Source organism: Heptranchias perlo, chromosome 2 (assembly GCF_035084215.1).
Source record: "Heptranchias perlo isolate sHepPer1 chromosome 2, sHepPer1.hap1, whole genome shotgun sequence".
NCBI lineage: Eukaryota > Metazoa > Chordata > Chondrichthyes > Hexanchiformes > Hexanchidae > Heptranchias > Heptranchias perlo.
Genome location: NC_090326.1, coordinates 146,167,877 through 146,181,780, shown reverse-complemented (window position 1 = coordinate 146,181,780; position 13,904 = coordinate 146,167,877). Strand labels below are relative to the sequence as shown.

At 44.9% G+C, this 13,904-nt stretch overlaps 1 protein-coding gene across 1 annotated transcript in view; it reads right to left on the bottom strand.

Moving 5' to 3' along the window:
* Nucleotides 1-13,904, bottom strand: part of vipr2 (vasoactive intestinal peptide receptor 2) — a 179,102-nt gene that overhangs the window by 144,712 nt on the left and 20,486 nt on the right. The window contains exon 3 of the mRNA XM_068007939.1: nt 1,684-1,791. Within this exon, the coding sequence (XP_067864040.1) occupies nt 1,684-1,791 (108 nt within the window). The remainder of the gene's footprint in view (nt 1-1,683; nt 1,792-13,904) is intronic.

Below are 13,904 nucleotides of genomic sequence, written 5' to 3'. Positions count from 1 at the left end.
CTTATAAACTTTGATCAGATCACCCCTTAACCTTCTAAACTCCAGAGAATACAACCCCAATTTGTGTAATCTCTCCTCGTAACTTAACCCTTGAAGTCCTGGTATCATTCTAGTAAACCTATGCTGCACTCCCTCCAAGGCCAATATGTCCTTCCGAAGGTGCGGTGCCCAGAACTGCTCACAGTACTCCAGGTGCGGTCTAATCAGGGTTTTGTATAGCTGCAGCATAACTTCTGCCCCTTGTACTCTAGTCCTCTCGATATAAAGGCCAGCATTCCATTAGCCGTATTGATTATTTTCTGCACCTGTTCATGACACTTCAATGATCTATGTACCTGAACCCCTAAGTCCCTTTGGACATCCACTGTTTTTAACTTTTTACCATTTAGAAAGTACCCTGTTCGATTCTTTTTTGATCCAAAGCGGATGACCTCACATTTGTCTACATTGAATTCCATTTGCCACAGTTTTGCCCATTCACCTAATCTATCAATATCCCTTTGTAATTTTATGTTTTCATCTACACTGCTTACAATGCCACCAATCTTTGTGTCATCGGCAAACTTAGATATGAGACTTTCTATGTCTTCATCTAAGTCATTAATAAATGTTGTGAATAATTGAGGCCCCAAGACAGATCCCTGCGGGACTCCACTAGTCACATCCTGCCAATGTGAGTACTTACCCATTATCCCTACTCTCTGTCGCCTTTTGCTCAGCCAACTTCCTAACCAAGTCTGTACTTTTCCCTCGATTCCATGGGCTTCTATCTTAGCTAACAATCTCTTATGTGGGACCTTGTCAAATGCCTTCTGGAAGTCCATATAAATAACATCCATTGACATTCCCCTGTCCACTACTTTAGTCACCTCTTCAAAAAATTCAATCAGGTTTGTCAGGCACGACCTACCTTTCACAAATCCATGCTGGCACTCTCTGATTAACTGAAAATTCTCGAGGTGTTCAGTCACCCTATCCTTAATTATAGACTCCAGCATTTTCCCCACAACAGATGTTAGGCTAACTGGTCTATAATTCCCTGGTTTCCCTCTCTCTCCTTTCTTAAAAAGCGGAGTGACATGTCCAATTTTCCAATCTAGAGGGACAGTTCCTGAATCTAGAGAACTTTGAAAGGTTATAGTTAGGACATCTGCAATGTGCTCATCTACTTCCTTTAAAACCCTGGGATGGAAACCATCTGGTCCTGGGGATTTGTCACTCTTTAGTGCTATTATCTTCTTCATTACTGTTGCTTTACTTATGTTAATTTTTTTGAGTCCCTGCCCCCGATTCAATATTAGTTTTCTTGGGATTTCCGGCATGCTATCCTCATTTTCTACTGTAAATACTGACGCAAAGTAATTGTTCAACATGTCCGCCATTTCCCCATTGTCAATGACAATATCCCCACTTTCACTTTTTAAGGGGCCAACACTGCTCCTGACCACCCTCTTTTTCCTAAAGTAACTATAAAAGTTCTTCGTATTGGTTTTGATATCCCTTGCAAGTTTCTTTTCATACTCTCTTTTTGCAGCTCTTACTATATGTTTTGTGACCCTTTGTTGATCTTTGTATCTTTCCCATTCACCAGGATCTGTGCCATTTTTTGCCTATCTGGCAGCTTACAATGCCACTTATAACCAGTCCACTTCCTTCATCAAACGGTCCAAAAGTAATAAAGACCTGGTTTATCGGTGAAGTGCCTGAATACTCTGGGACATGGCACGTTGACTGTTTCTCCAATCTTGGCCGGCATCCAGCAGGTAAGATTATCCCAAATCCCTGCACATCCTGCAACCAAGAAGAAAAACAACCATATATTTAGTTTCATATTTTTACCTTAAGCGATTCAGTCCTTTGTGTAATCATTTATCATCATTCACAAAGGTGGAAAAAACACTGAGAAAACAAGCAAAAGACTTTATTTGAATTTTCTTTCTTCTAAATGACTCATCTCATTCTTTTTCCTTTCTAATTCCCACCTCCTCCCCCCCCCCCCACCCCCACCTTCCAGGGCTGATATCATGCTGGGACATGGTTCCATGAGTGCTGGTATCCCTCTTATTTCTCTCACAAATGATGCTAGGCACATATCTACTTGTGGTCATTTGTGAGTGGGGAGACTATTTGGCTATGAGAAGCCTCAAAAACAAGTCCAATCCTGTGCTGTCCCCACCTGATCTCTACAGCGATCAAGAGTGGGAGCGATGGTTGTTTCTTCTTCCTATCTCTAGACTAGCGGTACTGAGGTCAATTATAGCCAGAACACCAACTGACATCAGCTTGCTCAATACAAAGTAGACCCTTTTGGTCTGCATGGCTCACTTCCACACCTGATATTCCATTTGCCAACTGAACTATCAGAAGAGCATTCACATGCCTTCTAACAAGGTTTACCCAGCAATCTTCACCTCATCAATAGGATGCACACACAGGGCAGCGAGCGAGCATCAGAGGACATACTGAGGGCTTAATTATCTCCACAAGGTTTAACATTCATGGCTTGGTGCTATAATATTCCTTGGATGACTGACTGTCCTGAGGAGATTTCAAGACGAGTGTTTGCTGTCAGACGATGGCTTCATGCACATTTTAAATATCATTATTACAAATCAGAAATAGGCAAACATAAAACCATAGTGACAGATCCAAATGCAAAGAATTCAAAGAACCAAATTCAAGTTGTCCTGCAAACTTCTACTAGTTTATATTTCACTTATTCTTTACTAATCTGCTGGTCGAATAGTTCTGTTTAATAAAGTTTATGTTCTACTTTAGTAAGTTAACCATTTAAAGACGTCAGTGGAATTTTGGCACAAAATATGAAGCAGAAAGTTGATTTTTTTTTAACATAAAACATTTCAGTGAATACTGTACAGGGATTAGAACATTAAAGTATAACATTCCCATTACTGGCCCCACCCTTGTCACATATCTTTGTCGCAATACCCAGAACTTCACTAAGAAAAGAGTCAGTCAGCCGTGCGTTTCAGCCACAGTACAATCAACGCCTGAGAGAAAGACGAATCGCGTGAACGTTGAAGCAAAAAGAGAAAATGCTGGAAATGCGGCTAGGATATTCTGACATTCTGGGGGAGGCGGGGGGGGCGGGTGGGGGGAGCTTCATCAGCACTAGGGCTGTGTGAAAGGGAAATCGTGTTTGACTAATTTATTCGAGTTCTTTGAGGAAATTGGTCTCCCATTTAAGACGGAGATGAGGTGAAATTATTTCTCTCAGAGAGTTGTGAGTCTGTGGAACTCCCTTCCCCAGGGAGCGGTGGAGGCAGGGTCATTGAATATTTTTAAGGCTGAGTTAGATAGATTCCTGATTAACAAGGGAGTCAAAGGTTATTGTAGGTAGACGGGAAAGTAGGGTTGAGGTCACAATCAGATCAGCCATGATCTTATCAAATGGCAGAGCAGGCTCGAGGGGCCGAATGGCCTACTCCTGCTCTTAATTCATATAAGAACATAAGAACATAAGAAATAGGAGCAGGAGTAGGCCAATCGGCCCCTCGAGCCTGCTCCGCCATTCAATAAGATCATGGCTGATCTGATCCTAACCTCAAATCTAAAATATATGTTCGTATGTAGCCATGGTTAGGTTGCGGAGTCCCCTCATATAGCACACACTCAAGAATATAAAAAGGGGGAGGAGAGGGAGATCAACATTTCAAATATTCAAACTACTTCTACAAAACAATGTTCTCAGTAGATTTGAATTCTGATCTCCATCTGCCACTCTCCCCTCCCTTCCCCTAATTACTTTATTGGGCAGGTCTGGATTTGTCTTTGTCACTCCTGGAAAGGTGCTTCCCCAGCCTGACATTGCCAGTTCTGATGAAGGACCCCATCTGAAAGGTAGCCTCTCTTTCTTGTGTGTCAGCCATGGCTCAGTGGTAGTACTCTCACCTCTACTTCAGGAGGGTTCAAGCCTCACTCTAGATACTTGAGCACATAACCTAGGCTGACACTTCATTGGGATGCTGAGGGAGTGCTGCACTTTTGGAGGTGCCGTCTTTTGATGAGGCATTAAACTGAGGCCTCGCCTGCCTTCTCAGGTGGATGTAAAGAATCCCATGGCACTACTTGAAGAAGAGCCGGGGAGCTCTCCTCGTGTCCTCAACCAACATTACTAACAAACAGATTATCTGGTCATTATCTCATTGCTGTCTGTGGGACCATGCAGTGCGCAAAATGGCAGCTGTGTTTTCCTACATTACGACAATGACTACACCTTAAAAGTACTTCATAGGGTGTTCCTAATACACATCACAGGTCACCTGACACGTCATGTTAGAGTACAAGCGTGTTGGAGTACAGCTTGTTGATTGAGTGAAGGTATGTGTGAGCATTTAAACTCAAGCAGCAAATGGATAGTTGGTCAGTAAAGTGGAAGCACATGATTTATTCCATTAATTGAGATACCCAGTGTAAAAAGCCAAGGCCCATAGTGCAGAAATCATCTGAAAAGTAAAGGAGAGCATTAGGTAAATGGTGAAGTAATGATTGGTGTCACCAAGCTTGTGTTTTGAAACCCTGAATATTGGAGGAGGAGCCGCTCACCGAGGGACTGAGGGGACCGAGGAGTGCCGCAGTTTTGAGGTCCTGGGCAGTGGTCTTTTCTTCTGGCCAGTTTTCTCCCCAGTCCTCCTCCCCTGAAGGTGCTGACTCTGTGGCAGGGTGCTGTTCCATTGGTGCTGCTCGCCAAAGACACCTCACCCCAAGCAGCCGTTATTAATGTGTGAGCGCTGACAGTGAGTGTGGTCGGCTGTTAACTGTCACCGGTCTCACCCAGGGCCGTAATACTGGTGCTATAATTAGACTCAGTGGATTGGGGCCAGGGAAAGAATTATTGTCCACTGGCTCCTGCTGGAAAATGGGCTCGAGGGGATGTGGAAGTGTTTGGCTGGGATCTCCCGTTGGTTGAAACGGCTGCTGCCGATTATAAATTGTTGTTAGTTTATTAAATTTAATAACTTAATTAACTAGGCTAATAAAACTAAATAAACAGGGGAAGGAGCTGATAGGCTGGTAGCTGGTGAGTGCTTCTTATTCTGTTGATTGTTTTTTTAAGGCTTAATTCATTTTTGTTAAGTTTAGTAAACAATCTAATAAATCGAGGCATGGCAGGGCAGCTCACACCCATCGAATGCAGGGCCTGTGCCGCGTGGGAACTCCAGGACGCTTCCCGTGTCGTGGACGGCCACAGGTGCAGGAAGTCTCGTCAGCTGGAGGAGCTCGAGCTCCGGATTTCGGAGCTTGACCAACAGCTGGTGTCACTGCAGCGCATCCGCGAGGCTGAGAGTTTTGTGAATAGCACGTTTCAGGAGGTGGTCACCCCACAGCTCAAGAGAATGCAGGCAGAGAGGGACTGGGTGACCGCCAAACAGACCAGGAGGACCAGGCAGGTAGTGCAGGAGTCCCTTGAGTGCATCTCACTCTCTAACCAGTATTCAGTTCTAAATACTGGTGATGGAGAGGATTCCTCTGCAGAGTGCAGCCAGAGCCAAGTCCACAGCACCATGGATGGCTCAGCTGTACAGGAGGGGAGGAGAAAGGTCAGGAGAGCAATATGATAGGCGATTCTATAATTAGGGCAACAGACAGGCATTTCTGCGACCGCAGGGATGGTATGTTGCCTTCCTGGTGCCAGGGTCAAAGATGCCACTGAGCGTCTGCAGAACATTCTGGGAGGGGGGCAGGGGGGGAGCGGCGGTGAACAGGCAAAGGTCGTGGTCCATTTTGGTACCAACGACATAGGTAGAAAGAGAGATGAGGTCCTGCAGGCAGATTTGAAGGAATTAGGAAAGAGATTAAAAAGCAGGACCTCAAAGGTAGTAATCTCCGGATTACTCCCGGTGCCACGCGCTAGTGAGTATAGAAATAGGAGGATAGAGCAGATGAATGCGTGGCTGGAGAGATGGTGCAGGAGGGAGGGCTTTAGATTCCTGAGGCATTGGGACCAGTTCTGGGGAAGGTGGGACCTGTACAGGCCGGACAGGTTGCGCCTCAACGGAGCTGGGACCAATGTCCTCGCGGGGAGGTTCGTGGGGGGGAGGGGGGGTTTAAATTTGGCAGGGGGATGGGCACCAGGATGTAGCATTGGAAAGGAGAAACAAGGGGCACAAAGGATCAGAGGAAAAAAATAGCACTGAAGCAAATAATGGTACAGTATTAGCTGGGATCAGACTAAGAGAGAGTACAAGAAAGTCTAAGGCTGGTTTGCAGTTCATGTGTGTAAACACACGAAGCGTGTTAAACAAGGTTGGTGAGCTGCAGGCACAAATAGCCACATGGGAATATGATATTGTGGCGATAACGGAGACCTGGCTCAAAAAAGGGCAGGATTGGGTACTAAATATTCCTGGATACAAGGTGTTCAGGAAAGATAGGGAAGGAAAAAAAGGAGGGGGGAGTGGCAGTATTGATTAAGGAGAATATTGCAGTGCAGGAGAGAGAGGATGTCCTTGAGGAGTCAAGGACAGAATCTATTTGGTTAGAGTTAAGAAATAAAAGAGGTGCCATTACATCACTGGGTGTATTCTGTAGGCCACCAACTAGTGGGAAGGATATAGAGGAGCAAATTTGCAGGGAAATTACAGAGAGGTGCAAAAGTTATAGAGTAGTGATAACTGGGAACTTCAACTATCCTAATATAGACTAGGATAACAATAATAATATAAGGGGCACAGAGGGGGAGGAATTTTTGAAATGTGTTCAGGATAACTTTCTTAACCAGTACGTTTCCGGCCCAACGAGGAAGGAGGCATTGCTGGACTTGGTTCTAGGGAATAAGGCGGGCCAAGTGGAGCAAGTGTCAGTGGGGGAGCATTTGGGGAACAGCGATCATAGTATCATAAGGTTTAGAATCGCAATGGAAAAGGACACAGATCACTCTAAAGTAAAAATACTCAAATGGAGGAGGGCCAATTTCAATGGGATGAGAACAGATCTGGCCTGAGTAAATTGGAATCCAATTGGCAGGTAAAACTGTAATTGAATAGTGGGCGGACTTTAAGGAGGAGATGGTTCAGGTACAGTCTAGGGACATTCCCACGAGGCAGAACGGTAAGGCAACTAAAGCCAGAGCTCCCTGGATGACGAAAAAGATAGTGAGAAAGATGAAGCAGAAAAAAGGGGCATGTGACAGATGTCAGGTAGACGTCCAACATAAAAGGGAATCCAAAAGTCTTCTACAGGCATGTAAACAGTAAGAGGAGGGGTGGGGCTGATTAGGGACCATAAAGGAGATCTACACATGGCGCCAGAGGAGATGGCTGAGGTATTGAATGAGTACTTTGCATCTGTCTTTACCAAGGAAGAAAATGCTGCCACATTCTCAGTAAAGGAAGATATAGTTAAGAAACTGGATGGACTAAAAATTGATAAACAAGAGGTACTTGAAAGGCTGGCTGTACTTAAAGTAGATAAGTCACCCGGTCCGGATGGGATGCATCCTGGGTTGCTGAGGGAAGTAAGGGTGGAAATTGCGGAGGTACTGGCCATAATCTTCCAAACATCCCTAGATACGGGGGTTATTCCAGAGGACTGGAGAATTGCAAATGTTACACCCTTGTTCAAAAAAGGGCGGAAGGATCAACCCAGCAACTACAGGCCAATCAGTTTAACCTCAGTAGTGGGGAAACTTTTAGAAATGATAATCCGGTTCAGAATTAATAGTCACTTGGATAAGGGCAGATTGATTAGGGAAAGCCAGTAGGGATTTAAAGGCAAACTGTGTTTAACTATCCTGATAAAAGTTTTTTTGATGAGGTAACAGAGAGGGAAATTGAGGGCAATGAGTTGATGTGGTGTATATGAACTTTCAAAAGGCATTTGATAAACTGCCGCATGGTAGGCTTATTATCAAGATTGCGGCCCACGGAATAAAAGGGGCAGTAGCAACATGGATACAGAATTGGCTAAGGGACAGGAAACAGAGAGTAGTGGTGAACGGCTGTTTTTTGGACTGGAGGGAGGTGTACAGTGGTGTTCCCCAGGGGTCAGTGCTGGGACCACTGCTTTTCTTGATATATATTAATGACTTGGACTTGGGTGTACAGGGCACAATTTCGAAATTTGGAGATGACACAAAACTTGGAAGGGTGGTAAACAGTGAGGAGGTTAGTGATAGATTTCAAGAGGATATAGACAGTCTGGTGGAATGGGTGGACACGTGGCAGATGAAATTTAAAGTAGAAAAATGCGAAGTGATACATTTTGGTAGGAAGAATGAGGAGAGGCAATATAAACTAGAGGGCACAACTCTAAAAGGGGTGCAGAAACAGAGAGATCTGGGGGTTTATGTGCACAAATCGTTGAAGGTGGCAGGGCAGGTTGAGAAAGTGGTTAAAAAAGCATACGGGACCTGAGCTTTATAAATAGAGGCATAGAGTTCAAAAGTATGGAAGTCATGATGAACCTTTATAAAACACTGGTTCGGCCACAACTGGAGTATTGTGTCCAGTTCTGGGCACCACACTTTAGGAAAGATGTAAAGGCCTTAGAGAGGGTGCAGAAGAGATTTCCTAGAATGATTCCAGGGATGACTGACTTCAGTTAAGTGGATAGACTGGAGAAGCTGGGGTTGTTCTCCTTGGAACAGAGACGATTGAGAGGAGATTTGATAGAGATATTCAAAATCATGATGGGTCTAGACAGAGTAGATAGAGAGAAACTGTTCCCATTGGTGGAAGGTTCAAGAACCAGAGGACATAGATTTAAGGTAATTGGCAAAAGAACCAAAGGTGACATGAGGAAAAACTTTTTTATATAGCGAGTGAGTAGGATCTGGAATGCACTGCCTGAGGGGGTGGTGGAGCAGATTCAATCATGGCCTTCAAAGGGGAACTGGATAACGACTTGAAAGGAAAAGATTTGCAGGGCGGTGGAGTGGGACTTGGTGGATTGCTCTTGCATAGAGCTGGCACGGACTCGATGGGCCGAATGGCCTCCTTCCGTGCTGTTGCCTTTCTATGTTTCTATGATTCTAAACTCACATATGAAGAATGAACAGAAGGCGTGAGGTAACAGAGGGCACTCTGTGCCTGTGAACCCACACCCAAACACAAATTCCCTGCATTCAGAAGTGGCAGGGTAGTAGCAGAGCAAGGACGGGGTGGGGGGGAGCGGTGGTTACGACTATGGGGCTTTATCCCAGTGAGAAAAAGGAATGAGGAGAAAAATAAGTACCAGCAACTCACCGCAGACTGGCAACTGAAGCTGTCCTCCTGTGAGGTTCAGTACAGTGCCGCACGGTACAATCAATGACTGAACACTGAGAAGCTTCAACTTAAATATCTTTGAAGCCAACTGCAATGAAATGTGTTTAAGAAAACGAGAATCGACAAGCATTGGAAACCTTCCCCATCAGGGGAAAAAATTGTTTGCGACTACTAAAGTTCAATTAGCTTCTTCAAATGATTAGAATGAAATCAGAATTATTTCCAAGGTAAAATACAGAACTTGCATGGAATCATTTTAAATGTCGCCAATATATTCTACTTTGGGAAAGTCAGTGTCAACAGTGTTAGAGGCAGGGTAAAGCTACACTCACCCGACAATTTATATTAGTCAAAACCAACCTCATTTCCTCACAGCATTCAGGTTAAATATCTTTTTGAGAGCTAAACATAAGAACATAAGAAATAGGAGCAGGAGTAGGCCCCTTGACTCCACTTTCCTGTCCAATCCCCATATCTCTTGATTCCCTTATAGTCCAAAAATCTATCGATCTCAGCCTTGAATATATTCAATGACTGAGCATCCACAGCCATCTGGGGTAGAGAATTCCAAAGATTCACAACCCTCTGAGTGAAGAAATTTCTCCTCTTCTCAGTCCTAAATGGCCGACCCCTTATCCTGAGACTATGCCCCCTAGTTCTAGACTCACGAGTCAAGGGAAACAGCCACTCAGCATCTACCCTGTCAAGCCCTCTCAGAATCTTATATGTTTCAATGAGATCACCTCTCATTCTTGTAAACTCCAGAGAGAATAGGCCCATTCTACTCAATCTCTCCTCCTGGAACAACCCTCTCATCCCAGGAATCAATCTAGTGAACCTTCATTGCTCCGCCTCTAAGGCAAGTATATCCTTCCTTAGGTAAGGAGACCAAAACTGTACACAGTATTCCAGGTGTGGTCTCACCAAAGCCCTGTACAATTGTAGCAAGACTTCCTTACTCTTGTACACCAACCCGCTTGCAATAAAGGCCAACATACCATTTGCCTTCCTAATTGCTTGCTGTACCTGAATGTTAACTTTCTGTGTTGTGTGTACAAGGACACCCAAATGTCTCTGAACACCAATATTTACTAGTATCTCACCATTTAAAAAATATTCTGTTTTTTTATTCTTCCTACCACAGTGAATAACCTCACATTTCCCCACATTATACTCCATCTGCCACCTTCTTGCCCACTCACTTAATCTGTCTATATCCCTTTGCAGCCTCTTTGTGTCCTCCTCACAGCTTACATTCCTGCCTACCTTTGTACCGTCAGCAAACTTGGATACATTACACTCGGTCCCTTCATCTAAGTCATATGAATTGAAAATGGCTGAGGCCCAAGCACTGATCCTTGCAGCACCCCACTAGTTACAGCCTGCCAACCTGAGAATGACCCGTTTATTCCTACTCTCTGTTAATCAATCCTCTATCCATGCTAATATATTGCCCCCAACCCCATGAGTCCTTATTTTGTGTAACAACCCTTTGTGTGGTAACTTATCAAATGCCTTTTCAAAATCCAAATAAACTACATCCACTGGTTCCCCTTTATCATTCTGCTGGGGGGGAGGGATCTGACATCTGAAATGCGATAACATCGGCTAGAAATGGTTGTTGATGATTCTAGTGGACAAACGCTTAACGGTCTTATGATATACCTCTCTCCGCAATTTTAACACCATAAATGGGTTAAACCCTGTGCTAAAATAGGAGAGAAAGCTTTACAATAATCTCATTATTCTTGTAATATTAATGTGTAAATTCGTTTTTAAACTACTCCTTTAAAATGTTTTATACATTACGTATTAAATTAAAATTTGAGAAAGGACCGAGAGAGAGAACAAAGGGCAAAAGAAAAGAGGTGGATCAGTGTTTAAAATGTTTGCTACATTTCAAGTGTTTACATTAGTTTTTAAAGCATAACGCTACTCCTGACACCTGGCACATTTTATTCCTGCGGTGTTTGTTTCAGTGTCACTGTGTTGACTGAAGCCCGTCTAAAGAAACGGCTGACCCAGGGAGACAGTAATTTGCCTGGGCCTGTCAGCAGTCTGATGTACTAAACATAATATATTTAGTATTCTACCAGCTTCAGAGTTGTTCAATTTTTGTTGCTGATCTCAGCAACTCACCATACCGTGCTGGGGATGAGATTGGGTAAATCTGAAAGCTACATTCAAATGTTTGTAATCCAACGTGGCCACTGGAAGCTATTGAGTGACGTCATTAGGAGCACCCTATTGGCTGTGAAGCACTTTGGGATGTCCTGAGGTCGTGAAGGGCACTATATGAATCCAAGTTCTTTGATCAGCTGTTCAGTTTTGGCATTTTCTGCTGCTGGTACAAGCAAAGGAGTCTATTTTGGCTTTTGCTTGACTGCCGCTGGTCAGCCGCCAATTCAGACGGCGAAGAGGCCTCCATGATTTTCAGGGCCCGGCCTCATTTAAATCTGGCAGGTGAGCTGCGCGGTGCCAAACAGGCGGCCCGAATGAGGCCTTAAAATTGGGACGGGACGGCCGCCAGCAAGGTAAGCTGCCGGGGTGGCATCGCGATCGAGGGAGGTCAGGGTGGCAGGGGCCCAGATTATTTTGGTGGGCTCAGGAGGGAAACTCCTGCTCCTCCAGAGTCCACGAAAATAATTCAACACTTACCATTGGCGGGCCTCTTCGGTCCCATCGTCTGTGGCGCGGGCTCTGACCAGTTCTGACCTAAAATGGCAATCAGGGTCCTCTTCACGCCATTAGGCCCTGATTTTCATATTGAAAGGGGCCTATTGCCTGAAACGGCCGAGTGCTTTAGACACCCGACGGTAGGCCCCTTTCAAAATGGAGCCGGCACATCGCAGGTCAGAGGCTGGGTATTCTGCGGCGAGTGACTCACCTCCTGACTCCCCAAAGCCTTTCCACCATCGACAAGGCACAAGTTAGGAGTGTGATGGAATACTCTCCACTTGCCTGGAGGAGTGCAGCTTCAACAACACTCAAGAAGCTCGACACCATCCAGGACAAAGCAGCCCGCTTGATTGGCACCCCATCCACCACCCTAAACATTCGCTCCCTTCACCACCGGTGCACTGTGGCTGCAGTGTGTACCATCCATAGGATGCACTGCAGCAACTTGCCAAGGCTTCTTCAACAGCACCTCCCAAATCCGCGACCTTTACCACCTAGAAGGACAAGGGCAGCAGGCACATGGGAACAACACCACCTGCACGTTCCCCTCCAAGTCACACACCATCCCGACTTGGAAATATATCGCCGTTCCTTCATCGTCGCTGGGTCAAAATCCTGGAACTCCCTTCCTAACAACACTGTGGGAGAACCTTCACCACACGGACTGCAGTGGTTCAAGAAGGCGGCTCACCACCACCTTCTCGAGGGCAATTAGGGATGGGCAATAAATGCCGGCCTCGCCAGCAATGCCCACATCCCATGAACGAATAAAAAAAAAATAATGGGCGATAAGGTTACCGACCCCAATGTGAGCCCGTTACCGCCTCCGCTAACGCCAGGCGAAGGCAGTGAAGTTGAACACAAAGAGTTCACACTAAACATTCGTATGGAGAGTTCAGCACATGGCTTTCAAACAAGCCAAAAACACCTGTACTTGTAAAAACTCATGAAACAAATGCTTCGGTGTGCGTTCGCTGGCCGTAGTGCTGGTGGGGCACTTTCCAGGGATCAGGTGTTTAATCTCAAATTGGGTCATACAGGCCTCGTGCTTCAGGTGACATTGACTTACTTTTAAAAGAAGTAATATTGTGAATAAAGCCGTATTCAAAGGTTGTGCACATTGCTACAATTCTGGTGGTGAATTTTCAGCAAAAACAAGTATCAAAAGCAGAATCATAGAATCATAGAAAGGTGACTGCACGGAAGGAGGCCATTCAGCCCATCGAGTCCACGCCAGCTCTATGCAAGAGCAATCCAGTTACTCCCACTCCCTGCCCAATCCCCGCAGTCCTTCAATTCTTTTCTTTACAAGTACTTATCCAGTTCCCTTTTGAAGGCCATGATTGACTCTGCCTCCACCACCCCCTTGGGCAGTGCATTCCAGATCCTAACCGCATGCTGCGTAACAAAGCTTTTCCTCATGTCACCTTTGGTTCTTTTGCCAATGACCTTAAATCTATGTTCTCTGGTTCTTGACCCTTCCGCCAATGGGAAAAGTTTCTCTCCATCTATTCTGTGTAGACCCTTCATGATTTTAAATACCTCTATCAAATCTCCTCTCAACCTTCTTTGTTCCAAGGAGAACAACCCCAGCTTCATCCATGTAACTAAAGTACCTCATCCCTGGAATCGTTCTATTAAACCTTTACTGCACCCTCTCTAAGGCCTTCACATCTTTCCTAAAGTGCGGTGCCCAGAACTGGACACAATACTCCAGTTGTGGTCGAACCAGTGTTTTATAAACGTTCATCATGACTTCCTTGCTTTTGTACTCCATGCCTCTATTTATAAAGCCCAGGATCCTGTAAGCATTTTTAACCGTTTTCTCAACGGCCACTTTCAATGATTTGTGCACATATACCCTCAGATCTCTCTGTTCCTGTACCCCTTTTAGAATTGTGCCCTCTAGTTTATATTGCCTCTCCTCATTCTTCCTACCAAGATCTATCACTCCACATTTTTCTATTTTAAATTTCATCTGCCATGTGTCTGCCCATT